The 24,398-nt window shown below is 59.9% G+C and overlaps 2 protein-coding genes across 4 annotated transcripts; one reads left to right on the forward strand and one right to left on the reverse strand.

Annotated features, from left to right (window-relative positions):
- The first annotated feature begins 862 nt into the window (after positions 1 to 862).
- Positions 863 to 19,291, forward strand: SLC4A8 (solute carrier family 4 member 8). 2 transcript variants are annotated; one of them, XM_065858951.2, is made up of 25 exons: positions 863 to 994; positions 4,343 to 4,424; positions 4,995 to 5,129; positions 5,436 to 5,571; positions 5,721 to 5,881; positions 6,839 to 7,027; positions 8,624 to 8,709; positions 8,827 to 8,984; positions 9,288 to 9,375; positions 9,768 to 9,914; positions 10,050 to 10,141; positions 10,589 to 10,763; positions 10,858 to 10,991; positions 11,878 to 12,123; positions 12,223 to 12,325; positions 13,145 to 13,306; positions 13,983 to 14,096; positions 14,172 to 14,333; positions 15,000 to 15,251; positions 15,633 to 15,701; positions 16,096 to 16,269; positions 16,358 to 16,495; positions 16,710 to 16,807; positions 17,238 to 17,340; positions 17,738 to 19,291. In XM_065858951.2, exons 1-24 carry the CDS (start codon positions 950 to 952, stop codon positions 17,323 to 17,325), a joined length of 3,234 nt encoding a protein of 1,077 aa, XP_065715023.1. In that variant the 5' UTR covers positions 863 to 949; the 3' UTR covers positions 17,326 to 17,340; positions 17,738 to 19,291. The 2 variants fall into 2 exon arrangements, with proteins under 2 accessions (XP_065715023.1, XP_065715022.1); XM_065858950.2 differs by having other exon boundaries at positions 8,624 to 8,984.
- Positions 19,292 to 19,489: 198 nt separating this feature from the next.
- Positions 19,490 to 21,759, reverse strand: LOC136113671 (glucagon-2-like). 2 transcript variants are annotated; one of them, XM_071800011.1, is made up of 5 exons: positions 21,687 to 21,759; positions 21,105 to 21,213; positions 20,440 to 20,580; positions 20,241 to 20,319; positions 19,490 to 19,871 (listed from the first exon to the last, which is right to left on the reverse strand). In XM_071800011.1, exons 2-4 carry the CDS (start codon positions 21,203 to 21,205, stop codon positions 20,259 to 20,261), a joined length of 303 nt encoding a protein of 100 aa, XP_071656112.1. In that variant the 5' UTR covers positions 21,206 to 21,213; positions 21,687 to 21,759; the 3' UTR covers positions 19,490 to 19,871; positions 20,241 to 20,258. The 2 variants fall into 2 exon arrangements, with proteins under 2 accessions (XP_071656112.1, XP_065714896.1); XM_065858824.2 differs by having other exon boundaries at positions 20,241 to 20,322.
- Positions 21,760 to 24,398: the final 2,639 nt, after the last annotated feature.

Below are 24,398 nucleotides of genomic sequence, written 5' to 3' on the forward strand. Positions count from 1 at the left end.
GAGGGGGTGGGTGATTCTGGGGGGCACTGAGATGCTGGAAGGTGATTTGAGGGCGCGATGCTGGAGGGGATTGGGGGGATGATTCCGGCGGGGCACAAAGATGCCGGAAGGTGATTGGGGGGGGATGATTCGGGGGCACTGAGGCGCTGCCGGGTGTCGGGGGGGTGATGCCGGGTGTCGGGGGGTGATGCGGGGTGTCGGGGGGCGCTGCCGGGTGTCGGGGTCCGATGCCGGGTGTGGGGGTGCAATGCCGGGTGTGGGGGGGTGATGCCGGGTGTCGGGGTGCAATGCCGGGTGTGGGGGGGTGATGCCGGGTGTGGGGGGGTGATGCCGGGTATCGGGGTGCGATGCCGGGTGTCGGGGTGCGATGCCGGGTGTCGGGGTCCGATGCCGGGTATCGGGGTGCGATGCCGGGTGCCGGGGCGCGATGCCGGGTATCGGAGTGCGATGCCGGGTATCGGGGTGCGATGCCGGGTGCCGGGGTGCGATGCCGGGTATCGGGGTGCGATGCCGGGTGCCGGGGTGCGATGCCGGGTGCCGGGGCGCAATGCCGGGTATCGGGGTGCGATGCCGGGTGCCGGGGTGCGATGCCGGGTATCGGGGTGCGATGCCGGGTGCCGGGGTGCGATGCCGGGTATCGGGGTGCGATGCCGGGTGCCGGGGTGCGATGCCGGGTATCGGGGTGCGATGCCGGGTGCCGGGGTGCGATGCCGGGTATCGGGGTGCGACGCCGGGTGCCGGGGTGCGATGCCGGGTATCGGGGTGCAACGCCGGGTGCCGGGCGTCGCTGCCGGGTGGGGGGTGCAGCCGGAGGAGGCCGCAGTTCCGCCCGGCGCCGCCCCCGCCCCCGGCTGGGCGGGGATTGGCCGCGCCGGGCGCTGCCGGAGCCGGTGCGAGCGGCCCCGGGGCTGCAGCGGCCCCAGCGGGGGTCCCGGCCCCCCCGGCCGCCATGCCCGCCGGCAGCAACGAGCCCGACGGGATCCTCAGCTACCAGGTGGGGGACGCGCTGCCCGGTACCCCGCGGGGTGCTCGGGGCCGCTCACTGCGGCATTTCCGCGGCGTGGGGACAGGAGCGAAGGGGTGGGAACGGGGGAGCGAAGGGGTGGGAACCGGGGAGCGAAGGGGTGGGAACCGGGGAGCAAAGGGGTGGGGTGCGGGGGGACAGGGAGCGAAGGGGTGGGGGTGCACGGGGAGGCCGGGTTTGTGCAAAGGTTGCGCGGGGGGGCCGTGCGGGGGGGCAAAGGCAGGTGAAGGGCATCTGCAAGGTGGGGGGGGTGTAAAATGGGGTGCAAGGGGGTGCCAGGGCTCTGGGGGGCACAAGGCATCGGCACGGCGGAGGGTGGGGGCTCAAAGCGGGGGTACTGGGGGCGCGGGAGGGCAGGAATTCACCTGTGCGGTGACTGGGGGGGGTCCTTGCTGTGCCCCCTTTTCCCGTCCACTGTGACCCCCCGGGTGACGCTGCGGGTGGGGGGACAAAGGCCGCTGTCCCCGCAGACCCCCGGCACCGGGGGGCTCACCTGCTGTTGGGGTGCAGCTGACTGGGGGGTCCCCCCTCTTCCAGCATCTCCTTGTCCCATCCCCCCCACGCCCCTGGGGGTGCCTGGAAACCCGCTCGGGGTGACAAACGAGGGGAGTTAATTACCCTGCTCCCCCGGCTGGGGTGACAGCTGCGTCCTGGTGCTGCTGGGCCGTCACCTGTGTCCCCCCTCGCAGCCCCGTTTTGGGGCTCCGGAGCCGTGTCCCCTCCCGTTGCCAACCCCCGGGTCCGGTCCCATCACAGCCCAGGGTCCCGTGGGGACGGTGACTTTGTCGGGGTGGGGTGGACATGGAGAGGGGTGAGGAGGGGGGTCCCCAGTTTGTCCCCAAGGACCCTGTGGCTGGTCCTGCTTGTGTGTGGCAGCTCAGGGGGCCTGGCATGGGATTTCCCCCCCGCGATGCTTTCGGCCTCCGCCGGCACCGCGAGGACTCAAAGCCGGGCCTAAACCTCCACTTTGTGCTTTTCCTCCTCCTCAATCGCACCAAAGCTCCCCAGGGCAAGAGTTCGCTGTTGCGCCGGGACAGGCAAACCGAGGCAGGGCACTCGGAAGTTCCCCTGGCTCCTGCTGGGACACAAAGAGAGATGTGGCCGCAAAGTCGTAACCTGGAGACGTTTTCTGGAGGTGGACGTGCTGGCCTTGTGGCTCAAAGGGCTTCGCTGCAGCATCCGCGGGCGCTGCCGCCCACCCGGGGACGGCATAATTTGCTTTCCTATTAATTCCCTAACTCCTCCATGAAATAACCACTCCGAGTCCATTCGAGTGGCTTGAGCGGGGACATTTCCCTTGGTGACGTCTCCGTGTGGGGGCTGCCGCGGTTTCGGGGCTCAGCGATGGTGATGGGATGCTGGGAGCACCTTTCTGGAGCTGCCCGCTTGTCCCGTTTCTCCTGTTTTCCACTCCCGGAGCTTTAATACTAAATAATCAAAAAGCAGCGGGGACCGGGTTTGGATGAGGCCGGGATTGTCACCGATGAGGCCGGGATTGTCACCGATGTGGCCGGGATTGCCACCGATGAGGCCGGGATTGTCGCGGATGCGGCGCCGGTGCCGCCTTCCCTCGCCGCGTTGGTTTGCGCCGGTGCCGCCGCTCAGCGCGAGCGGGGCCGTTAACCTTTGCACCCAGCGGCGCCGCGGAGCAAGTTCCTTAGAGCAGACGGATCCGTGGGGTGGAAATGATGGATGAGCTCAGCTCGGATGATAACGTGGAGCTGGGGACAGCGGGGGAAGCGAGGGGAGTGTAAAACATCACCTATCTGGACATTTCCGTGCCGTGCAAGGGGGTTTTGAGGCGGCGAAGCGCCGTGCCTAAGCCAGACTTACCCGAACACCCTGATCTTGTGCAGGAAATGTTGGTGGCAGCCAAAGCTGCCCCAAAATGTGTGTTTTCCCAAAGCTTTGCACCTCAGTTGTGTTTCGCCACCGGTGCTTTTCAACACACCCAAAGGGCTCCTATGCCCCGGCGCTGGCAGATGCGGCACTGCCCCCCCGTTTCTCTATTCGGGGGGGTTTTCCTCAAAGCGGAGCCGTTTTTCCCCCATGCACCGAGTGTGTGAGCGGGGAGGCCGTTGGGCCGCGTGGCGCTGGGTAACGGCCGTGCCCTGCGAGGGTTCCGAGTCCGTTGGGTTTTGTGTTCCCGGAGCCGGTGGCACCGGGCGCTGCTGCGCTCGCCGGGGCTGCCGGGTGCCCGGGGGGGTTGTGTCCCCCCCGATTGATCCAGAGGGTCAGTTGTCCCCAAAACACTGGTGACCGACGTGAGGATGCGGCGGTGGAGTCACAGAGTGACCCTTCTGGAGGAGCTACAGGTGGCGCGGCCGCGGGGCCCCACAAAGGGGGGAAGCTCCCCCAAAACCCCCGGGGCATTTCCCGCAGGGCAGAGGGACGGGCGGGGGGAGACGCTTTTTGCCGGGGGGGGGCAGGTTCAACATCGCTGGTCAGGAAATGGGGGCAAACCGGAGACTTTCCCCGCGTGGCCCGTGGGGAGTTCGGGAGCTGCAGCTCCCAGATCGCTCTGTTTGTTCCCAACCCGACACCCCCGGAAGGTGGCCAGGGACCAACCAACTCATTTGTTCCTATTGCTCGTCGAGCTAACGAGGGGCCGGCCGCCGGTGCTGCCCCAGCGCCGCTGCTGCGCGGGGACGACGGCGCGAGCGGCTCCGGGTGGGGGTTTGGGGCAGAAGAAGCAGATTTCGGGCCAAGCAGCCGGGTGGGAGATGCAGCTTGGCCCCCGTGGGCTCTGTGGTGGCCGCGGCCGGTGGCCCAAGTGCCGCCCAGAGGGTCCTGCGGGGATCCCGGTGGCCCAAGTGCCGCCCAGAGGGTCCTGCGGGGATCCCGGTGGCCCAAGTGCCGCCCAGAGGGTCCTGCGGGGATCCCGGTGGCCCAAGTGCCGCCCAGAGGGTCCTGCGGGGATCGCGGCTCGGGCTGGAAATGCTGGGAGAAAAGGGGCCTTTGTTTTTTTCTTTTCTTTCCTCATTTGGAAACCCATTTTATTTTATTTTGTTTGACTTTTATTTTGTTTTATTTTTTACCTTTTCCTTTTTGTTTTCCTTTTCCTTCCCTTTTCTTCCCTCAGGGATGAGGTTTGGGGCCCATGCTTGGGGATGATGCTCAGGGTTGATGCTTGGGGATGATGCTCAGGGTTGATGCTCAGGGATGATGTTTGGGGCCCATGCTTGGGGATGATGCTCAGGGTTGATGCTCGGGGATGATGCTCGGGGATGATGCTCAGGGATGATGTTTGGGGCCAATGCTTGGGGCTGATGCTCCGGGGACCCAGCCCCCATTCCCCGTTTTCTCGTTGCTGAGCAGAGGCCGGACGAAGAGGCCGTGATCGACCAGGGGAGAACCAGCAACGTGGTCAATATCCACTATGAGCAGGAGGAGCTGGAGGGTCAGTCTCGCCTTTTCCCCCTTCCACGAGGTCCCTGCGGTGCCGCTGGCTCGAGGGCAGCAGAACGTGCCCGACTTCTAAAGAAATAAGCAGTCATTTTCTTTTGAACTGGGGGCAAAAGCGCCCGCGGAGGCCGCGGGGCTGGGTGATTCCAGCTTGGTTTTGCTTGGAGGGCTCAGGAGGGTAATTTGATGGCTGCGAACACCAGGCTGTGTTTCTCTGTTTCTTTTTATTCTGGAGTTCGTTATCATGGGCCTGATTTGACCTTTTCTTGTCACCTCGTGCCATCCAAAGCTTTTAAAAATAATCATTAATACCTTCTGCCACTGCTTAACGAGCCCCTCTGAGCTTCGTCCAGCCAAACTGCCCTTTGAGAAGAGCTTTGGTGCTTCCGGATGAGCCGGAGCTGTTGTTGCTCCGCTGTGGCAAAGTTTGGGTAAAACGGGCTTGGGAAAAACGTCTGGGACATTCAGGGCCCCAGCGAAAATCGCATGAAGAGGAGCGGGGGTAGCGGCGCCGCCTGCGTGACCCTCTGCGCGACGCCTCCGCTGCAAACGCCTTTGTGCGCAGGTCACCGGACCCTGTACGTGGGCGTGCGGATGCCGCTGGTGCGGCAGAGCCACCGGCACCACCGGCCCCACAGCCAGAAGCACCGGAGACGGGAGCGGGAGAAGGAGCCTGGCCCGGCCGGGCAGGACCGCCACTGTAAGGCCGCTTTTCTCCTTTTCTTTTAAGGCATGATTTTATTTAATGTATAGTGGGTTTAGGTTCATCTTCCTTAGAGGATCTTGGCTTTAGGAATGGAGATATGGGAGGGAAAGCTGCCCGTCCTTACGTGGAGGGCGAACAGATGATTCTCGTTTCCCGTGGCTCCGTGCGAGCGCAGACAGCCCCGGGGGGACCAGCCCGGTGTCTGTGGCTGAACGGTGCCGATCCGATGGGGACTGCATGTGAGCCTTACGGGCCGTATCGAAGCTCAGGAACAGGTCGGGGCTCTGTCTTCTGTCCCAGACACCCCGTCCCAGCGGGTCCAGTTCATCCTGGGGACCGAGGAGGACGAGGAGCACGTTCCCCACGACCTGTTCACCCAGCTGGACGAGATCTGCCTGAAAGGGGATGAGGATGCCGAGTGGAAGGAGACGGCGCGGTAAATAAACCCCTGCAGCGCCCGCGGGCTCCGCGCGAAGCTTTCGCAGGTGCCGACGCGAGGAGCCTCCTCCCGCCGCCCTGCGGCTCTGTTGAAGAGGTCTGTGGAGCTGGGAGGGGGTTTTGTGATGGAGCTGATGGTGTTTGCAGGTGGCTGAAGTTCGAGGAGGACGTGGAGGACGGTGGCGAGCGCTGGAGCAAGCCCTACGTGGCCACGCTGTCCCTGCACAGCCTCTTCGAGCTGCGGAGCTGCATCCTCAATGGGACGGTGCTGCTGGACATCTGCGCCAACAGCATCGAGGAGATCGCAGGTACCGGGGGTGCTGCGGGTACCGGGGATGCTGCGGGTACCGGGGGTGCTGCGGGTACCAGGGATGCTGCGGGTACCGGGGATGCTGCGGGTACCGGGGATGCTGCAGGTACCGGGGATGCTGCGGGTACCAGGGATGCTGTGGGTACCAGGGGTGCTGCGGGTACCGGGGGTGCTGCGGGTACCGGGGATGCTGCGGGTACCGGGGATGCTGCGGGTACCAGGGATGCTGCAGGTACCGGGGATGCTGCAGGTACCAGGGATGCTGTGGGTACCAGGGGTGCTGCAGGTACCGGGGATGCTGCGGGTACCAGGGATGCTGTGGGTACCAGGGGTGCTGCAGGTACCAGGGATGCTGTGGGTACCAGGGGTGCTGCAGGTACCAGGGATGCTGTGGGTACCAGGGGTGCTGCAGGTACCAGGGATGCTGTGGGTACCGGGGATGCTGCGGGTACCAGGGATGCTGTGGGTACCAGGGGTGCTGAGGGTACCAGGGGTGCTGCAGGTACCAGGGATGCTGTGGGTACCAGGGGTGCTGCAGGTACCAGGGATGCTGTGGGTACCGGGGATGCTGTGGGTGCCAGGGATGCTGCGGGTACCGGGGATGCTGCGGGTACCGGGGATGCTGTGGGTACCAGGGGTGCTGAGGGTACCAGGGGTGCTGCAGGTACCAGGAATGCTGTGGATAGAGAGGCCAGATGAGGCAAGAAAATCACATTATTTAAAAAGGGAAATAATTGTCGTAGTGGAGTGAAGAATAAGCACTTTGATGATGTTTTTTAGCAAAAGGAAATCTCGCTTTGGCGGCAAAGGCTGATCCGTAATAAAATGTCTCGCCAAGCAAATCAGAGCCCGCGTTAGGGTGTCGTGCGTGGCTCAGACTTCCCTGGGGGCTTCAGGGCTTGGAATTTGGGGGGATTTCTGCTCTGAGGGGTTAGTTTCCCTCTGCCACCCCCAGACATGATCCTGACCCAGCAAGAACCGTCCGCGGACTTCGACCAGCGCACGCGGGCAAAGGTCCGTGAGGTCCTGCTGAAGAAGCATCACCACCAGAACGAGAAGAGGAGGAACAACCTCCTCCCCATCGTCCGCTCCTTCGCCGACGTGAGCAAGAGGCAGCCGGACCCGCACGCCCTCGACAAGCCAGGTGAGCGGCCCGGTGCCAGGAGAAGGTTTGGGCCAGGCTTTGGCATCAGGAGAAGGTGTGAGCCAGGCTTTGGCTCTAGGTGAAGGTTTGAGCCAGGCTTTGGCATCAGGAGAAGGTGTGAGCCAGGCTTTGGCTCTAGGTGAAGATTTGGGCCAGGCTTTGGCATCAGGAGAAGGTGTGAGCCAGGCTTTGGCTCTAGGTGAAGGTTTGGGCCAGGCTTTGGCATCAGGAGAAGGTGTGAGCCAGGCTTTGGCTCTAGGTGAAGGTTTGAGCCAGGCTTTGGCATCAGGAGAAGGTGTGAGCCAGGCTTTGGCTCTAGGTGAAGATTTGGGCCAGGCTTTGGCATCAGGAGAAGGTGTGAGCCAGGCTTTGGCTCTAGGTGAAGGTTTGGGCCAGGCTTTGGCATCAGGAGAAGGTGTGAGCCAGGCTTTGGCTCTAGGTGAAGGTTTGAGCCAGACTTTGGCATCAGGAGGAGGTTTGAGCCAGGCTTTGGCTCTAGGTGAAGGTTTGAGCCAGGCTTTGGCATCAGGAGAAGGTTTGAGCCAGGCTTTGGCTCTAGGTGAAGGTTTGAGCCAGGCTTTGGCATCAGGAGGAGGTTTGAGCCAGGCTTTGGCTCTGGGTGAAGGTTTGAGCCAGACTTTGGCATCAGGAGAAGGTGTGAGCCAGGCTTTGGCTCTAGGTGAAGGTGTGAGCCAGGCTTTGGCTCTAGGTGAAGGTTTGAGCCAGGCTTTGGCATCAGGAGGAGGTTTGAGCCAGACTTTGGCATCAGGAGGAGGTTTTAGCCAGGCTTTGGCTCTGGGTGAAGGTTTGAGCCAGGCTTTGGCATCAGGAGAAGGTGTGAGCCAGGCTTTGGCTCTAGGTGAAGGTTTGAGCCAGGCTTTGGCATCAGGAGAAGGTGTGAGCCAGGCTTTGGCTCTAGGTGAAGGTTTGAGCCAGGCTTTGGCATCAGGAGAAGGTTTGAGCCAGGCTTTGGCTCTAGGTGAAGGTTTGAGCCAGGCTTTGGCATCAGGAGAAGGTTTGAGCCAGGCTTTGGCTCTAGGTGAAGGTTTGAGCCAGGCTTTGGCATCAGGAGGAGGTTTGAGCCAGGCTTTGGCTCTGGGTGAAGGTTTGAGCCAGACTTTGGCATCAGGAGAAGGTGTGAGCCAGGCTTTGGCTCTAGGTGAAGGTGTGAGCCAGGCTTTGGCTCTAGGTGAAGGTTTGAGCCAGGCTTTGGCATCAGGAGGAGGTTTGAGCCAGACTTTGGCATCAGGAGGAGGTTTGAGCCAGGCTTTGGCTCTGGGTGAAGGTTTGAGCCAGGCTTTGGCATCAGGAGAAGGTGTGAGCCAGGCTTTGGCTCTAGGTGAAGGTTTGAGCCAGGCTTTGGCATCAGGAGAAGGTGTGAGCCAGGCTTTGGCTCTAGGTGAAGGTTTGAGCCAGGCTTTGGCTCTGGGTGAAGGTTTGAGCCAGGCTTTGGCATCAGGAGGAGGTTTGAGCCAGGCTTTGGCTCTGGGTGAAGGTTTGAGCCAGGCTTTGGCTCCGTTAGACTTGTCCTGGCAAAGCAGAAGTGTCCCGGTTGCTCCCTTCCCCTCTCTCTGAGTCTCTCTCTTTTCCTGCCAGCCCAAACGCTCACCCCTCATCCTTCTCCCAGCGCAGAAGCTAAAAACGGGCTGAACCACGAGCCCGCCACGATGGATTTGAGCAAGGTGAGACGCCCGCGGCTTTCCGACGCCTTTAGGCCCGGCTTTGCCGCGCGTTGTGCCGCAGAGCGCCGCGGGCTTCGCTTTGCGGGGAGCGTCCTGAAAGTGGCTTGTGGTGCCCAGGCGGAGCTGCACTTCATGAAGAAGATCCCCATTGGGGCTGAAGCGTCCAACGTGCTGGTGGGAGAGCTGGCTTTCCTCCGGCAGCCCGTGGTGGCCTTCGTGCGCCTGACCCCCGCCGTGCTGCTCCCGGCCATGACCGAGGTCCCCGTCCCAACAAGGTCCGAGCGACAAGCGCCGAGCTTGTGTTTGAAAACAACCAGACAGCGTGAAATCACGGCCGGTTTGGCACCCCAAGGGAACACGCGCAGTTCTCCCACCCGCATTTCCTCACCTTCGTTATTCCCTCCCTTGCTGTAGCTTTTAAACCCGCTGGTCAGTTTTAAGGGAAGTTGGCCCAAGAATTAACTGTGGGATGGGCTTGGTGAGCCGACGTGGCCCCTCTCGAGCCGTCCCGGGGACTTTGTTTGGTGCCCGTTGAGCAAGAGCGCGTTCTTCTCTCTCACTGAATTTTCCTTGCCCAGGTTCCTGTTTGTTTTGCTGGGGCCGGGAGGAAAAGCCCATCGGTACCACGAGATCGGCAGGTCCATGGCCACGATCATGACGGACGAGGTAGGGTGAGATAAAAGGTCTCTCCGGGTCATTTCGGGGCTTTCTTCTCCTCCCCCCGTGTCTGTGAGGAACAGGATTTGCCGTCCCAGCTGCCTGAATAACCCAATCCCCACGTTCATCCCAAAGCGAACACGCGGATTTGTGTCACCCGGGGGCTGAGATCCCACCCTGGGTGCATCCCGCACCTTGTCCTTCTCCAGGGTGCCATGGGGACCGGAGCCTCCCGGAGATAATTACAAAATACACCCAGATTTTTCCATTTGGGGGAATATTTCCTGCCATTTCCAACAGGAAATTTGGGGAAAATTCCCTTGCGTTTGGCCAAGAGCTCCTTGCACGGGCGCGGACGCCTGCGCTGGGTTGCCCGCTCACCACGCTGTCTCCCTGGGCAGGTTTTCCACGGCGTCGCCTACAAAGCCAAGGACCGGGCGGACCTGGTGGCCGGGATCGATGAGTTCCTGGACCAGGTGACGGTTCTGCCCCCGGGAGAGTGGGACCCGTCCATCCGCATCGAGCCCCCCAAGAACCTCCCGTCGCAGGTGGGTGCGGGACGGCAGCGGCGCCGGGGGCTCCGCGGGGACCCCGACTCACAGGGTCCCCGTTCGACGCAGACCAGAAGCAAAACAAGGCAGCGGCTGCAAACACATCTCTTCATCTTATTTGCATTGTATCAGGAAAAAAGGAAGATGCGGGGAGCGCTCGGTGACAGCGACTCTCACAGCAAGCCGGAGAAGCACAGCGGCCCCGAGCTGGAGCGGACGGGAAGGTGCGAGCTTTAATATTTCATTTTTCTATTTGCCTCTAAAACCCGAGCAGGCACCTTCCCTTCTGGCAGGTTTTTGGGGTTCGTTTTCCAGTGAAGAGGCTGCGCTTCACTGCTCTGGTCCCCTGGTGGGAGATGGGGCAGCCGGGCTCAGCCACGGCGTCGGTGCACGCGGGTGCCTGTGGTTTGGGGGAGCAGATGCACAGGTACCCCCAGGCGGAGCTCTGCCGCTCCCCAAAGGGAGGAACTGCTGCAGTGAGAGGGGATGGGTCTCTTTGGGTTGTTGGGGTTTCGTTGTGCGCCTCAGTTTCTCCTGGGTGTAAAATGGCAGAAGGAACCTGCTGCTCTTGAGCAATGGAAGTTCCTCCGTGCTCGTGGTTGCTCTTCTGCAGCAGAGAAGACCCCGCCGGCTCTTCCAGGAGCCCAGTTAACGTGTTCTTCCCCTCCCAGGCTCTTTGGAGGGTTGATCCTGGACGTGAAGCGCAAAGCCCCGTGGTTCTGGAGCGACTTTCGGGACGGGCTGAGCCTGCAGTGCCTGGCGTCCTTCCTCTTCCTCTACTGCGCCTGCATGTCCCCCGTCATCACCTTCGGGGGGCTGCTGGGGGAGGCCACCAACGGCCACATAGTGAGCGAACCCGAGGCCCCACGCGGACCCCCGTCCGGGCGCTCTGCTTTGGCTCGGTTAAACCCCAGTGGTGCGTTTGCTGTGTCCCTGCCAGAGCGCCATGGAGTCGCTGCTGGGCGCGTCCATGACCGGCGTCGTCTATTCGCTCTTCGCCGGCCAACCCCTCACCATCCTCGGCAGCACCGGCCCCGTCCTCGTCTTCGAGAAGATCCTCTACAAGTTCTGCAGGTGAGCCTGCCTGGGGGGCCTGTGCCCGGGGCTGTGGGACCTTTCCCTGGGGCTGCGGGGTCTGTGCCCGGGGCTGTGGGACCTTTCCCTGGGGCTGCGGGGTCTGTGCCCGGGGCTGCGGGACCTTTCCCTGGGGCTGCGGGGTCTGTGCCCGGGGCTGCGGGACCTTTCCCTGGGGCTGCGGGGTCTGTGCCCGGGGCTGCGGGACCTTTCCCCGGGGCTGCGGGGTCTGTGCCCTGGGCTGTGGGACCTTTCCCTGGGGCTGCGGGGTCTGTGCCCGGGGCTGCAGGACCTTTCCCCGGGGCTGCGGGGTCTGTGCCCTGGGCTGTGGGACCTTTCCCTGGGGCTGCGGGGTCTGTGCCCTGGGCTGTGGGACCTTTCCCTGGGGCTGCGGGGTCTGTGCCCGGGGCTGTGGGACCTTTCCCTGGGGCTGCGGGGTCTGTGCCCGGGGCTGTGGGACCTTTCCCTGGGGCTGCGGGGTCTGTGCCCGGGGCCGCGGGGCCTTTGCAGGAGCTTTTCACGTGAAATAGATATTTTCCACGACAATCCTTTTGTTGTTTTGACTGTGATGTGAGACCAACCACCCTTATTGTGACCAACCTAATTAAGCCCCGACTTGCTGGTGGTCGGTGACTGGGTGCAGACCCCGGGTCCGGTGCTGAGGCTTTGGGGCGATGCGGAGAACACCCCCTTCCCAACAGGGACCCGAGCTTCCTTCTCTTCCCAGACTTAACCCAAGATAATTGCTAAATAACGATAATTAAACCGCGCAGCTCCGCACCCCGCACTGGGGGCTGGAAAGCGCATCTCCCACCCGCGCTCTGCTCCTGGGTCTCTCCGCATTCCCCGGGGAGGTTCGTCCCACCCGGGTTCCTTCTCTCCGCAGGGAGTACGCGCTGTCCTACCTGTCGCTGCGGGCGTGCATCGGGCTCTGGACCGCCTTCTTCTGCGTGGTGCTGGTGGCCGCGGACGCCAGCTGCCTGGTGTGCTACATCACCCGCTTCACCGAGGAGGCCTTCGCCGCCCTCATCTGCATGATCTTCATCTACGAGTCCCTGGAGAAGCTGGTCCGCCTGGGCAAGACCTTCCCGGTGCACAAGCACAGCAAGCTCAACCTCCTCACCCTCTACTAGTGGGTTATTTTTATGTTGGTTACTTTTTCTCCTAAAATCGCCCCAGGGATGCGTCTCCGTTGCTTTTTCCCTCATCCCCGTCTTGGCTTCTCTCCCAGCTGCAGGTGCTCGCCGCCGGCCGCCACCAACGAAACGCTGCGTTACTGGGAGAGCATCCGCGTCAACGCGTCCAGGGTCCCCTGGGACAAGCTCACGGTGTCTGTAAGTGCCCCAGGCCACCCCAGCGGGTCTGGGGACGTTCGCGTGGTGCGAAGGCCGGAGCCCTTCGGGTGACGATGGGCCTCGAGCCACGCTGGTGCTGCTCCAAAAAGTCCTTGTTTAAAATTAATACGTGGTTTCCACCCCCTGGTCCATCCCCCTGGTCCATCCCCCTGGTCCATCCCCCTGGTCCGTCCACCTTGTCCCCGTGTGGTGGGTGACGATCGTCCCCAGCTCTTCCGCAGGACGATATTTCTGACCGGGAGCGAGGTTAAGCGGGTGGTTTGATTATTGGGGGACTTAAGCTCGTGCTTGCAGGTAGTAATTGGCTGCCTTAATTGGTTCCTGATAACTCCAGGCCTCGCTTTTCGCAGTGCTCTCTGTAGGTCTGTGCATAAACGTGCATGTCTGAGCAGCGTGGGAAGCCCTTGGGGACACCTTTGTCCCCTCTTGGCCGTGTCCCCTGAGCCCGCTCCGCTGGGAAGGGACAATTTGTCTCTTCTTTCCTACCACAGTTGCCTTCGCCCTCCTTCCCCGTTCCCTTTTTCCCCCAAATTCCCAGCGTTTCCCGTCCCTGGGGCGCAGTCTCGGCCACCCCAGCGGAGGATGTGCCGTGGTCCATGGCGTCACATCCCGTCACATCTCCCTCCTCCGCAGGTTCTCATGTGTCACTTGTTCCCCTGCTGCTGCTCCTTAAATCTCCATCCCCAGCAGCAGCCGCGAGGTCCCGGATCTTGGCCCGAGACCCTGGGCCCCCGCAGTGACCCCCGGTTTCCTTCCCGCACGCGTGCTGCCCCGTGCCCCCGCGCTCTGTTTCTCCAGGACTGTCGGTATTTGCGTGGAGAGTTTTACGGGACCGCCTGCAGACACGATGGCCCCTACGCGCCCAACGTCCTCTTCTGGTGCTGCATCCTCTTCTTCTCCACCTTCATCCTGTCGGGCTTATTGAAGAAGTTTAAAACCAGCCATTACTTCCCGACCAGAGTAGGTAGAAGACGGTGGCCGGCAGCAGCCGCCACGCTCGTTGCCCAAAAGTGGCTTTTCTGGAGCGCTCAGCAGTATTTGCCAGCGCTTGGCCAAGCTGGGAAGCGTTGACCTTGAAGGCCAAGTTCTGCATTGGTTTGGACGCCCCTCACTCGTTTCCATGAGCACAAACCCACCGATTTCCCACCTGCTCGGGCCCTGCCCCGGGCGGTTGGGTTTGCTCAGGCAGTGGGAAATCAGCTCTTCCCGCTGGGGGGTTTTTCTTCACCTCCTGTGCATTATGTGCTCAAGGGAGAGCTGAGTCAAACGAGGAGCTGCCACAAAGATGCTATTTCTTCCTTTTGAAGAGCAAATGATGCCTCAGTGCTTTGTTGCCACGTTGGCCGTGAGTGTGGCTGGAGGGGCAGACACCTGCTGCCTGATTTTTTAACTTTTGTTTTTTAAAGGTTTGAATTAAAACAACCCTTTTCCACCTAATTAACCTATTTTTTATTGCCTGAGACCAGATCTCCCCGGGCCGAACCCAGCAGCGGCACCGAACCAAGGGACTTGCTGCACGGCCCCGGGGCGGAGGGACTGTTATTAACCAGCCTTGATGTTGTTGATGTGCCCAACTTTTCCATCTCCTTCCGGCCCTGTTTGCGATGCCCCTTTCCGCTCCGTTTTTTTGCCCCAGATCCGGTCCACGATAAGCGACTTTGCTGTTTTCCTGACCATCGTCACCATGGTGCTCATCGACTTCTCGATGGGGATCCCATCACCAAAGCTCCAGGTCCCCTCCGTGTTCAAGGTAGAAGGGACGTGACCCCGGGATGGAAGGGACAATCGTCTGGCAGATGGTCCTGATGTCTGTGCTTTGTTGCAGCCAACTAGAGACGACCGCGGGTGGCTCATCAACCCCTTGGGACCCAACCCATGGTGGACGGTGTTGGCCGCGTTTGTCCCCGCTCTGCTCTGCACCATCTTGGTCTTCATGGACCAGCAGATCACGGCCGTCATCATCAACAGGAAGGAGCACAAGCTGAAGGTGAGGGGCTGCGGAGGCGACCCCAGCCCGCCCGTGGCTGCGGGGAGGGGGAAACTCCTGCTCCACGCGCTGGGTAAGGCGTTGGCTTGGGACGACGTGGGGCCGCGCGGCCCGGTGTCCTCCTGGGCTGATGACACAGCCGATGGCCGGCGAGTTTGGATGAGCCATCTTTTGGAGGAGCAGATTCATCTTAAAATGCTAAAGAAACTCATTTCTATTTGAAAATGTCAGCAGCGGCTGGAGGAACGAATCGCTTTGATGCGCTGCCAGGGGTAACTCGGAGTCGCGTGGTAGAAATTTCTTTGTGAATTAAAAAAATAGTCAATTTTTCTTTTTGGTAGATATCTCACAAACTCCCCAAATCCACCGAACTCCAGCCAGATTTCCACATAAAGTGCTGGCACGAAGACCGGCCCCTCCCTTGGTCTCCCTTGGTCTCCCTTGGTCTCCCTTGGTCTCCCTTGGTCTGCCTTGGTCTTCCTTACTCTTCTTTGGTCTTCCTTGATCTTCCTTGGTCTTCCTTGGTCTTCCTTGGTCTTCCTTGGTCATATTGTTTTACATTTCCAAGAAGTTGCCTTGAGCTGAAGCAGAGTTTGGGTTCCCCTTGAGACATCGTCCTGACTCTTGTGCCGTGGGATGCTCCCATTTCTGGTTTTTCTCCCCCAGAAAGGCTGCGGGTACCACCTGGACCTGTTCATGGTGGCGGTGATGCTGGGCGTGTGCTCCATCATGGGGCTGCCCTGGTTCGTGGCCGCCACCGTCCTCTCCATCACCCACGTCAACAGCCTCAAAGTGGAGTCGGACAGCTCGGCGCCGGGGGAACAGCCCAAATTTTTGGGGATCCGAGAGCAGAGAGTCACCGGCTTGATGATCTTTGTGCTCATGGGCTGCTCCGTCTTCCTCACTTCAATTTTAAAGGTAAGGGGAAGATGTAAAACACCCCAAAGCCACGAGGTTTTTGGAGGTTACACAAAAATAGTCCCTTTTCTCCAGGCCCGAGATGAGATGTTGCGTTCGTGTGTGGCCACAAGAATATACTGAGATGTTTTTCCTGCCATTGCGGAACATGCCGTGGGGTAGCAGGGGGGAAAACGCCGATTTTCCTCTGACCCTTCTGGAAAACAGGATTATCGTGAGGAAATATAGCTCGAAAGTGCAGCCTAAGGCAGAACGTTAATCCCTCGTGGTTAAAATCCAGCCCACCCCTAGCCCTGTGGACAATGGAGAGCTTTAGGCCGCGCCTGTAGAAGAGAGTGAGAAAACGCAATTAAAGATATATATAATTGCATTTTTTTGCAGTATATACCGATGCCTGTGCTTTACGGCGTCTTTCTCTACATGGGGGTGTCGTCGCTCAAGGGGATTCAGGTATGGGGATTGTATTGTGTCCATTCCCTGTAGAAGCAGGAAAAAGCAGTGGTGTAGGGGAAAAACCTCTATGGACGCGAAGAATTGAGATATTTAGTGTAGGGGACAGCGCGGTGCAGGCCCAGGAGGGTGTGGGCTCTGTGCTTAGTGCAGGTTGGTGTTTGATAATGTGAAAAGGGGGCAGTTTGGTGCGAAGAGCCGGTGATTTCTGCTGCAAATCCTTGGGGGGATCGGTGGGCCAAGAAACGCTGGTGATAGAATAACGTGGAACCCTCGCACATCGTGGCTGAGGGGAAGACGGGTGCTGCTCCCAGGGGGGAGCGATCCCAAAACTCCCCCCGCGTCTCGCTGGGGCCACAGCTCCCGAGGCAGCTTTTCTTGCTTTCTTCGGCAGTTCTTCGACCGCCTGAAGCTGTTTGGGATGCCGGCCAAGCACCAGCCGGACTTCATCTACCTGCGGCACGTGCCCCTGCGCAAGGTGCATCTGTTCACGCTGATCCAGCTGCTCTGCCTGGTCCTGCTCTGGGTCATCAAGGTGTCCCGCGCCGCCATCGTCTTCCCCATGATGGTCAGAGCCCGAAAACAGGGACCCGCAGCGCTGGGGGGGACGCGGCGTTGTCGCCGAGCTCGCCCCACGTTCCCGCCGGCTCCTGCAGGTCCTGGCGCTCGTTTTTGTGCGGAAGATGATGGACGTCTGCTTCTCCAAGCGGGAGCTCAGCTTTCTGGACGACCTGATGCCGGAGAGCAAGAAGAAGAAGTTGGACGATGCCGAAAAGGAAGCCAAAGAGGAGGAGGTAACGCGCCGGCTGGGACAGCGGGGTTTCTCCCAGCAGCCCGGATCCCACATTGCAACCTTTTCTTTTTCCTAAATTAGCAGCGAGCTGAACACTTGAACAGAGAGATTATTATAAATTACTAATTTTAAACATTGTGATGTATTGTTTTATTGTTATGGAGCTCAGCTCCGTCTGACCAGACACACACCTCAACCCGTCCTTGTCCCGCCAGGAGTCCCAGAAGATGATGGAAGCTGCCGCCGCCGGTTCCGTTCAGCTGAAGCTGCGCAAGAGCAACGTCTCGGGCCCCCCCCAGCGGAGCAGCGACAGGTGACGCTGCGCACGCGCCGAGCCGGCTCGGAGGCGGTCGGCACGATCTCCTCCGTTGCAGTTTTATCGAGCGTCCCTTAGAAACCAGCGGCTATCTTGGCGGGAAGATTTGCTTTCTGGGCAGGGATTGCAGGGCTCTGGCTCCAGGCACACAACTCGTGTTTGACCCCCAAAATTTGCACCGTTGATGACTTCACGGGAGCTGGAGACGCTTGTATTTGAAAGTGAGGCAGGAGCTGCAGCTCCAGCCTTTGCTGCAGCTCTTTGGCTCTCGGACTTGCTTCCCAAACCTCCTCACCCAGCAGAACCCCCTGTGCTTGTGCTGAGCTTTGGTTTCTTTACGTGTCTATCTTCTCTGCTCCCCCGTTCCTCTCACCCATGGACTCGGTGGCGTCAGTGCCCATAATCTGTGTAAAATATGTTATTGCAGGGCTGACCCTTCCGAGATCAATATCTCGGATGAGATGTCAAAGACCACGGTGTGGAAGGCGCTGACCATGAACACGGACACCGTCTGAAGCGGGGAGGAAGAGGTAAAGCCGTGAGTGCCCCGGGCCCTGCGAGCCGCGGTTTTCCCGTGGTTTGCCGAAAAACGGCTCATCCCTGGGAAATCCGCATCTGCAGAGCGGCTCCTCTCTGATCGCCCTCTTCTCTTCTCTTCTCTTCTCTTCTCTTCTCTTCTCTTCTCTTCTCTTCTCTTCTCTTCTCTTCTCTTCTCTTCTCTTCTCTTCTCTTCTCTTCTCTTCTCTTCTCTTCTCTTCCCTTCCCTTCCCTTCCCTTCCCTTCCCTTCCCTTCCCTTCCCTTCCCTTCCCTTCCCTTCCCTTCCCTTCCCTTCCCTTCCCTTCCCTTCCCTTCCCTTCCCTTCCCTTCCCTTCCCTTCCCTTCCCTTCCCTTCCCTTCCCTTCCCTTCCCTCTTCTCCCCACCCCAGTTTCCACATTTAGGAATTTTTGGCTTTGAAGGAGGGAGAAGGTGACTCAGGGATGTGCCAAACGCAGACTCGGGGAGAAGCCCCTTTCTTCTGTCTTTTGTTCCTTTCTTTCCGTTTGGAGGATTCGCAGTGGCGCCACGCGGGTGTTTCCGGGCGTGTCCGGGTGTGCCCGGGCGTGTCCGGGTGTGCCCGGGTGTGTCCGGGTGTGCCCGGGTGTTTTTGGTCCCTCTGGCTGTCTTGGTGCGTCCGCAGCTCCGTCCCCGCACCCCGAGGGCCGTCCCGAGGTTCCGCAGGGGCGCCGCGGCCGCTTTCCCGCTCAGCGCTGCTCTTAAACACCGAATTCCTCTTCTCCTTTCTGTTTTTCGAAATATAAAGCCTGAATGTACAAAGTAATTCTGCTACATTTGGTGCATTCTCCGCTTTCCTCATCACCACCCGGTTTTCGGTCTGTTCGGGGTCCTGGCTCTGATTCACTCCATGTCCCGTGTTGGTGTCGGAGCACCCGAGCGGTTGGTGGAAAGTGAAAAGCGTTTTGCTCCCTTCGAAGCTCCGTGCCCGCTGTTTCCAGAGCTAGAATGCTTTCATTATCATTTGTTGGTTTAATTAAGCGATAGCTGAGGTCTCACTTAATATCGTGGCTCTGGGTCACCTCAAAAAGCAGCCGTAGCCCCCAGGGTGGTGAACCCTGTGAACCCCACGTACACCATAAACCCATGGTCTGGGATGTTTCAATAGCGGTGAAGTACACGAGGGGGAAAACCCTCTCCGGGGTGTTCCCGGAGCCGCTTTGGGACTAAACCCGGGCTCTTTGGTGACCTGGGGTGCTCCGGTTGGCACAAAACCCCTTCCCGTCCCCGCGGGGCCAGTTCTGGGTGGTTTTCCTCATTTTTGGTGCCTTAAACCAGCTCCCGAGTCTCCCGTGGGCCCTTCGGAAGACGTTTCCTAAAACCCAATGCGTGGAGATCCCCAAGGGAGGGGGACGAAGATGTGAAATGGCAGAATTAAGGTGCTGGCACATTTTTATTTGAATTATTATATGATTTCCCCCCGCAGTGCGCTGCAGGTAGAAATACAGAGATTATTTTCATTTTGGAGATGCCGAGATGTATTTATTTTATTGTAAGAGATGATCTAGTTTGGAAACGCTCCGTGTTGTGAATAAAGCGGTGGGAGGGGGGAATCCACCGGGGAATTTGTTATTTGTGGCGTTGAATCTCTGTGTGTTTGGGGCTGTGGGGTCTCGTGTGCCGTGGTTGCTTTGTTCTACGTGTGTTTCAGGTCGTGTGGGGTCTCGTGTGCCGTGGTTGCTTTGTTCTACGTGTGTTTCAGGTCGTGTGGGGTCTCGTGTGCCGTGGTTGCTTTGTTCTCTGTGTGCTTTGGGTTTTGTGTTGACTTTGGGTTCGCTCGTGGAACCCGGCGTGGCCGCTGTCGCCGTCCCGTGTCCCGGGTGTCCCGGTGGGTTCCACCCCCGGTGGCCGCCTTCACTTTTCTCTTCTCGCCCATTGAACATAATGGGAAAACAACACAATAAAAGTCTCATTTGTCTGGCTGGGACCCTCCGGTGTCTTTTGAAGCGGGGAGGGGGGCGGGAGGCGTATCCGGGGGTTTAAAAGGGTTTGGAGGTGATGAGGGAGAGGGCAGCGCTGATCTGGGGGGAGCTCATCTCCCTGGCCTTTAGGACCCTTTGACCATTTGCAGTATAATGAAACCCATAGAGCTTCTCGTTACCTTTCATCTGTTGTATTTAAAAACCTCTTTCAAACCCCGCTTTGGCGCAGGTTGGTGGGTCAGGCGGGCACAACCCGTCCCCTTTTACCTGAAACTCCGGGAACTGAGAGGGAAACGGGGCAACGGAGCCTCAGTGTCCCCGGCCCCCTGGGATGCTGGAGGGGTTGGATGCACCAGGGAGCGGCTGCTGCGTTCACCAAAGGTTTTATTGTCGATTCGGGGATTGCGGTTCTGTGGCTACAGAGCAAACGGAGCCGGAGAACCCGGGGTTTTGGGGGATTTTGGAATTGCGGTTTTGGGGTGAGCGGGGAACACCCGGTTAACGTGGGTCACGGTCAATCCCTCCCGCGCAGGGTCCAGCGCGATGCTCCCGGAGCTGCTGCCTCCGTTTGCCACCCAATTGTACCTAAAACCAGAATCCAAAGAGCTGAATGGAATAGAAATTCCCCCTAAAATCAGTGTGGGAGTTTGAAACAGCGGTGGTGATAATGGAACATGGTAATATCCCCTGGAAATGCAAATGACAGGTGATCCCACCAGGAAATAAAGTGTGAAATGTCACAAAAAGGCCTAAGACTAAACCAGCCTCATCCCACCCCAAACTATCAAATCCCTCCCATAACGGCTTAATTTTCCTTCTTATCTTATAGCAAAAACCCACAGGAGAACCCAGGTAAATGAGAAGCGGCGCCAGGCGCGGGGACTGCGCTTGGACGGGAACCGCCGCTTTGTGGCTTTTGATGTACAAGTGATCTATTTGGCTTGAATTGCCCACCTGGGCCCTTGGGGTGGCTCAGAGGAGCAGCGGGAGGCGGGCGCTGCGGGGCGAGTCCTTCAGGAACCTCCTCGCGGAGCTGCTGAGAAGAAGAGAACAGCCGGGAGACAATGAAAAAGCCCCCGGAAAACGTAGGAGACGTGGCGATGCGCTGCTCGTGGTCCGTTGTTCGCGATGCGCCGTTCGCCATCCGCCCCACCTGTAGCTCTTGGCGTCGATGAGCCAGTGCATGAACTCCCTGGCCCTCATCCAGTCCAGGCGGCGGGTGAAGTCGCTGCTGAAGGTCCCTTCCGAGTGGCGCTTGGAGCTCCGGGCGCTCTGGGGCTCGTTCGGCCGCCACCTGCGCGCGGGGGCAGGAAAGGAGGTGTAACGGTCATCGCGGCGCTCGGCCGGGGCCCCGGGGCTCAGCCCCGTGTGGCGCGGAGCGCCCGCCCGAGCGCTGATGGTTGCTCATCAAGTTAACGTCTGGTTTCAGAGGGCTCTGCGTTCACGTGCAGCGATGTTCCCCCACGTCTCGGCTGCGCTGGGTTTGTGCCCCCACCTGGTCCCCTCACGCTGGTGTCACCCGAGTTCGGGTTGAGCTCCCCCAGCTCCGGGGCTGAGACCCAACGTCGGGGTCCCCCCTGCACAGTGTCCCCCCGCTACAAGGTCCCCCAGGGCTCAGCATCGTCCCCTGAGCATCCATCCTGCTGTGTCCCCTCTCCGGGCTGGCACAGCCGAGACATCCTGGGGACACACGTGGTGGTGGCGTTCGGGGACAAACATAAACCCAGCAGCCACTCAGCAACAGCCCGAGCGGGGAGAGCGGCAGCAGCGGTGACCGGGGGCTGTCCCCTCCCGGCCGCCTCTGCCACCGCCCCCTACCTGGACGTGTCCCCTGGGTCCCGGGGCCCCATCGGCCGCCCCGCCGGGAGCAGCGCGGCCAGCACCAGCGCGGCCAGCAGCAGCCACCGGCCCACCCGCATCGGCTCCGCTGGGGAAGAACAGAGATGGAAACATCCAGCGTTGTCACCGTCACTGTCACCGACCCCCGGCCCCGCGACGGGGACGGACCCGGCTCGAGAAGACCTCCCCCGGGTGTCTCGGCGGCATTTTGATGGGGACACATGAAAAACGGCATCCTCAGAATCGCCCATCGGCGCGTCTGCCGTTGCCGCAAGAACAGGTTTGTGTGACGTAACGATAGAATTAATCACAATGAACTTTATCACGCGGCGCTGGGGAACCTTCCCGACCGTTAGCTGCGCAGAAAGCAGCGTGCAGAAGAGTTAATTAATTGGGTTTGCATTTCTCCTCTTTGCTGGATGCCTTAGCAGTCCAGGGGGAGTAAAACACCAGCCCTCCTCCCCTTCATTTGCTGGAAAACTCGGACTTTTGGTCACAGGCGCTTCCATCACCCCGGTTTAACTTCGGAGTGGTGGTAAAAAGGGAGGAGAAGGCACTTACCGTCTGCACAGAGAACCTTCCCCCGAAAGCAGGACCCGTGTCTCTGAGAACCTTCCCCCGAAAGCAGGATCCGCGTCTCCTCCGAGCTGGTTGTGGCTCAACTCTTCTCCTCCCGGCGCTTTTAAGCTGCAGATCAGGACGCCGAAGGCTGACGGCTGGGTCAGCCCCGCTCCTGCTTTTAGTTGGATGGGTCACTATGAATCATTACCGGGATCTTTTAAGCGGGGCTGTTGCAAAAAAATGCGCTCGTTGCCGTATTTTTCAGTGACGCTTTGGCGAGGGGGTGGTTGTGGTGGTTGGTGTGGTTGTTGTTGTTGTTGCTGCTGTTTTTTCTGATCTTTCCTGGGTTGTTTTTCCACGTCTTGGAGCAAAGGAGTCACCTGTGGTCCCCTCCTTTGGGCTGAGGTTGTTGCCACAGCGCGCGTGCGTGGGGGTGATTTCTCTGCCCTCTTGAACACCTTTGGCTCCAGTTAAAAAACGTGCAGAAAAAAGCACGAGCAAGAAGGTAAAAAAGCAGCGTCCGGGTGCCCAAGCGCCCGCTGCCAATTCCTGCCCTGGGAACGCGGGGTCAGAGCTCCCGGGCTGGGCAGGCGGCGCTGAGATCCAGAGCTGGCTCTGCCCCCGAGGCCACCTCTGAAACTGGGGCCGTTCACCCTCACTTTGCTGGTTTGGGGGTGACGGGAGGTGCTGGAGCGACCGCAGGCCCGGGGCAGCGCTTTTCCCGCGGGACACCCGGGATCGTCCCAGGGTCGTCTGGGATGCACCCGACCGAGAACAACAGACGTGCAGGGACAACAGACGTGCAGGGACAACAGACGTGCAGGGACAACGGACGTGCAGGGACAACAGGTGTGCAGGGACAACAGACGTGCAGGGACAACAGACGTGCAGGGGAAATGGGCACTTTGACCAAAAAACAGAGTCCAGCGAAAGCAAAAAGGCTTGAGAGGAGCAAAACCAAGGGAGGCCCTGAAGAACGAGATGCGGCCGTGGAGGAGAAGGCGCCTGGGGGGACACGGAGCCGAGTCCCCAAAGGCGCTGGGAGGGCGGCTGAGCTCGGGAGGGCTGCTCACACTCAGGACGCGTTTCTGGGGCAGTGTTGGGGTGTTTGGGGGCTCTTGGCTCTGGGGTGTCTGCGGTTCAGTGTGTGGGACTCAACGTGCGCTTCCCACAGAGCCACGGCCAAGGGGCAGAGACGAGCGGGTCCCGGGAGGCTGGGCCGTGTTGTCCCTTGCCCAACACCAGAAGGGACCGGGGCTCTGGTTTCTCTGCCACGAGCGGACCTTTTTCTCACTGTTGGGTAATTAGTATTATTCTACCGAAGAGGTTTCTGTAATTATTGTCACTGTCAAAAAATGCCTGGTCTTCAGGGGACACTCATCTTGAAGAGGCTTTTAATTAGGGCCAGCAATGGCCTTAGGAGAAAGCCTGACATCAGAGGAGGAAGGTAGGAGATTAATTAGCTCAACCTTCAAGGAGAGGTGCAGATCTCGCCCGTCACTGGCTGGGATGCGCATTAAACCACCAAACGAGCTCGCGGTGACACTGTCGCGATGTCCCCTGGCCCAGGAAGGCACCCGAGGTGCCTGCGGCGGTGGGGGCTCAGCAGAGAGAAATCCGGCTCCACCAGCACCGTGCTTGTGCTGCTTCTTGATCGTGGTTCCCAGTGCTCAGGGCGGGTTGGGGACACAGCCCACTGGGCGCTTCCTCCGCCGCCCGGGGCTGATCTCCCGCCAGCCCGGTGGACGTGGGGGTGTCGCCTTCCAAGTGTCCCCTGCGTCTTCCCCCTCCTGCCTGGGCTGAGGTGTTGGTGGCATCGTGGGGTTTAAAGGTTTCAACTTGCACGGGCAGATCTGGATTTTGTCCCATTTTTACAACTTGGAGTGGTTTCTATGGACAGCAGGTGGCAGCCTTCGTCTGTCCATCCATCCATCCTGTCCATCCATCCTGTCCAACCTTCCTCTGCCCATCCATCCATCCTGTCCATCCATCCTCTGTCCATCCATCCTCTGCCCATACATCCTGTCCATCCGTCCTCTGTCCAACCGTCCTGTCCATCTGTCCTCTGTCCATCCATCCTCTGTCCAACCGTCCTCTGTCCATCCATCCTCTGCCCATTGTTCCTCTGCTCTTCCCACCCTTCATTATCCCACCCTTCCTCTTCCCCCTAGTTCATGTGAAGGTCACATTAGAGGCTGTGTCCTTTCACCTGGGTTAATTAGTGCAGGCTGTGTCCTTTCACCTGGGTTAATTAATGCAGGCTGTGTCCTTTCACCTGGGTTAATTAATGCAGGCTGTGTCCTTTCACCTGGGTTAATTAATGCAGGCTGTGTCCTTTCACCTGGGTAATTAGTGCATTTCACCCCCTTTGGATAAAACCCCGGCAAGCAGCCTGGGCATGTGGATATGTAGCTGAGCCTTGTGGAGCTTGGACCCCCATCCCTGTGTGGCTCTCAGGTCTGTGTCTTGTGGGCTCCGTGTCCCTTGGTCCCCTGTGCAATGCTCTGCGGTGCAAAGTGGGGCTTTTCCTGTGGGAGGGGAACACTCGCTGTGCCAGGTGCTTTTGGGTGGTTTTGAGTGGGTTGTGGGTGCACTGGGCAGGATTGGTCCCTTAGGGCGCCCTGGCCCAGCCCTGAGCCCTTGCTGGTCCGCGCTGGGGCCCCGCGGAGCTGGGCTGGGGCAGCCCTGGGCCGGGGCGGCTGTGGGCGGCTC

This window comes from Patagioenas fasciata, chromosome 28 (genome assembly GCF_037038585.1).
Source record: "Patagioenas fasciata isolate bPatFas1 chromosome 28, bPatFas1.hap1, whole genome shotgun sequence".
Classification (NCBI taxonomy): Eukaryota; Metazoa; Chordata; class Aves; order Columbiformes; family Columbidae; genus Patagioenas; species Patagioenas fasciata.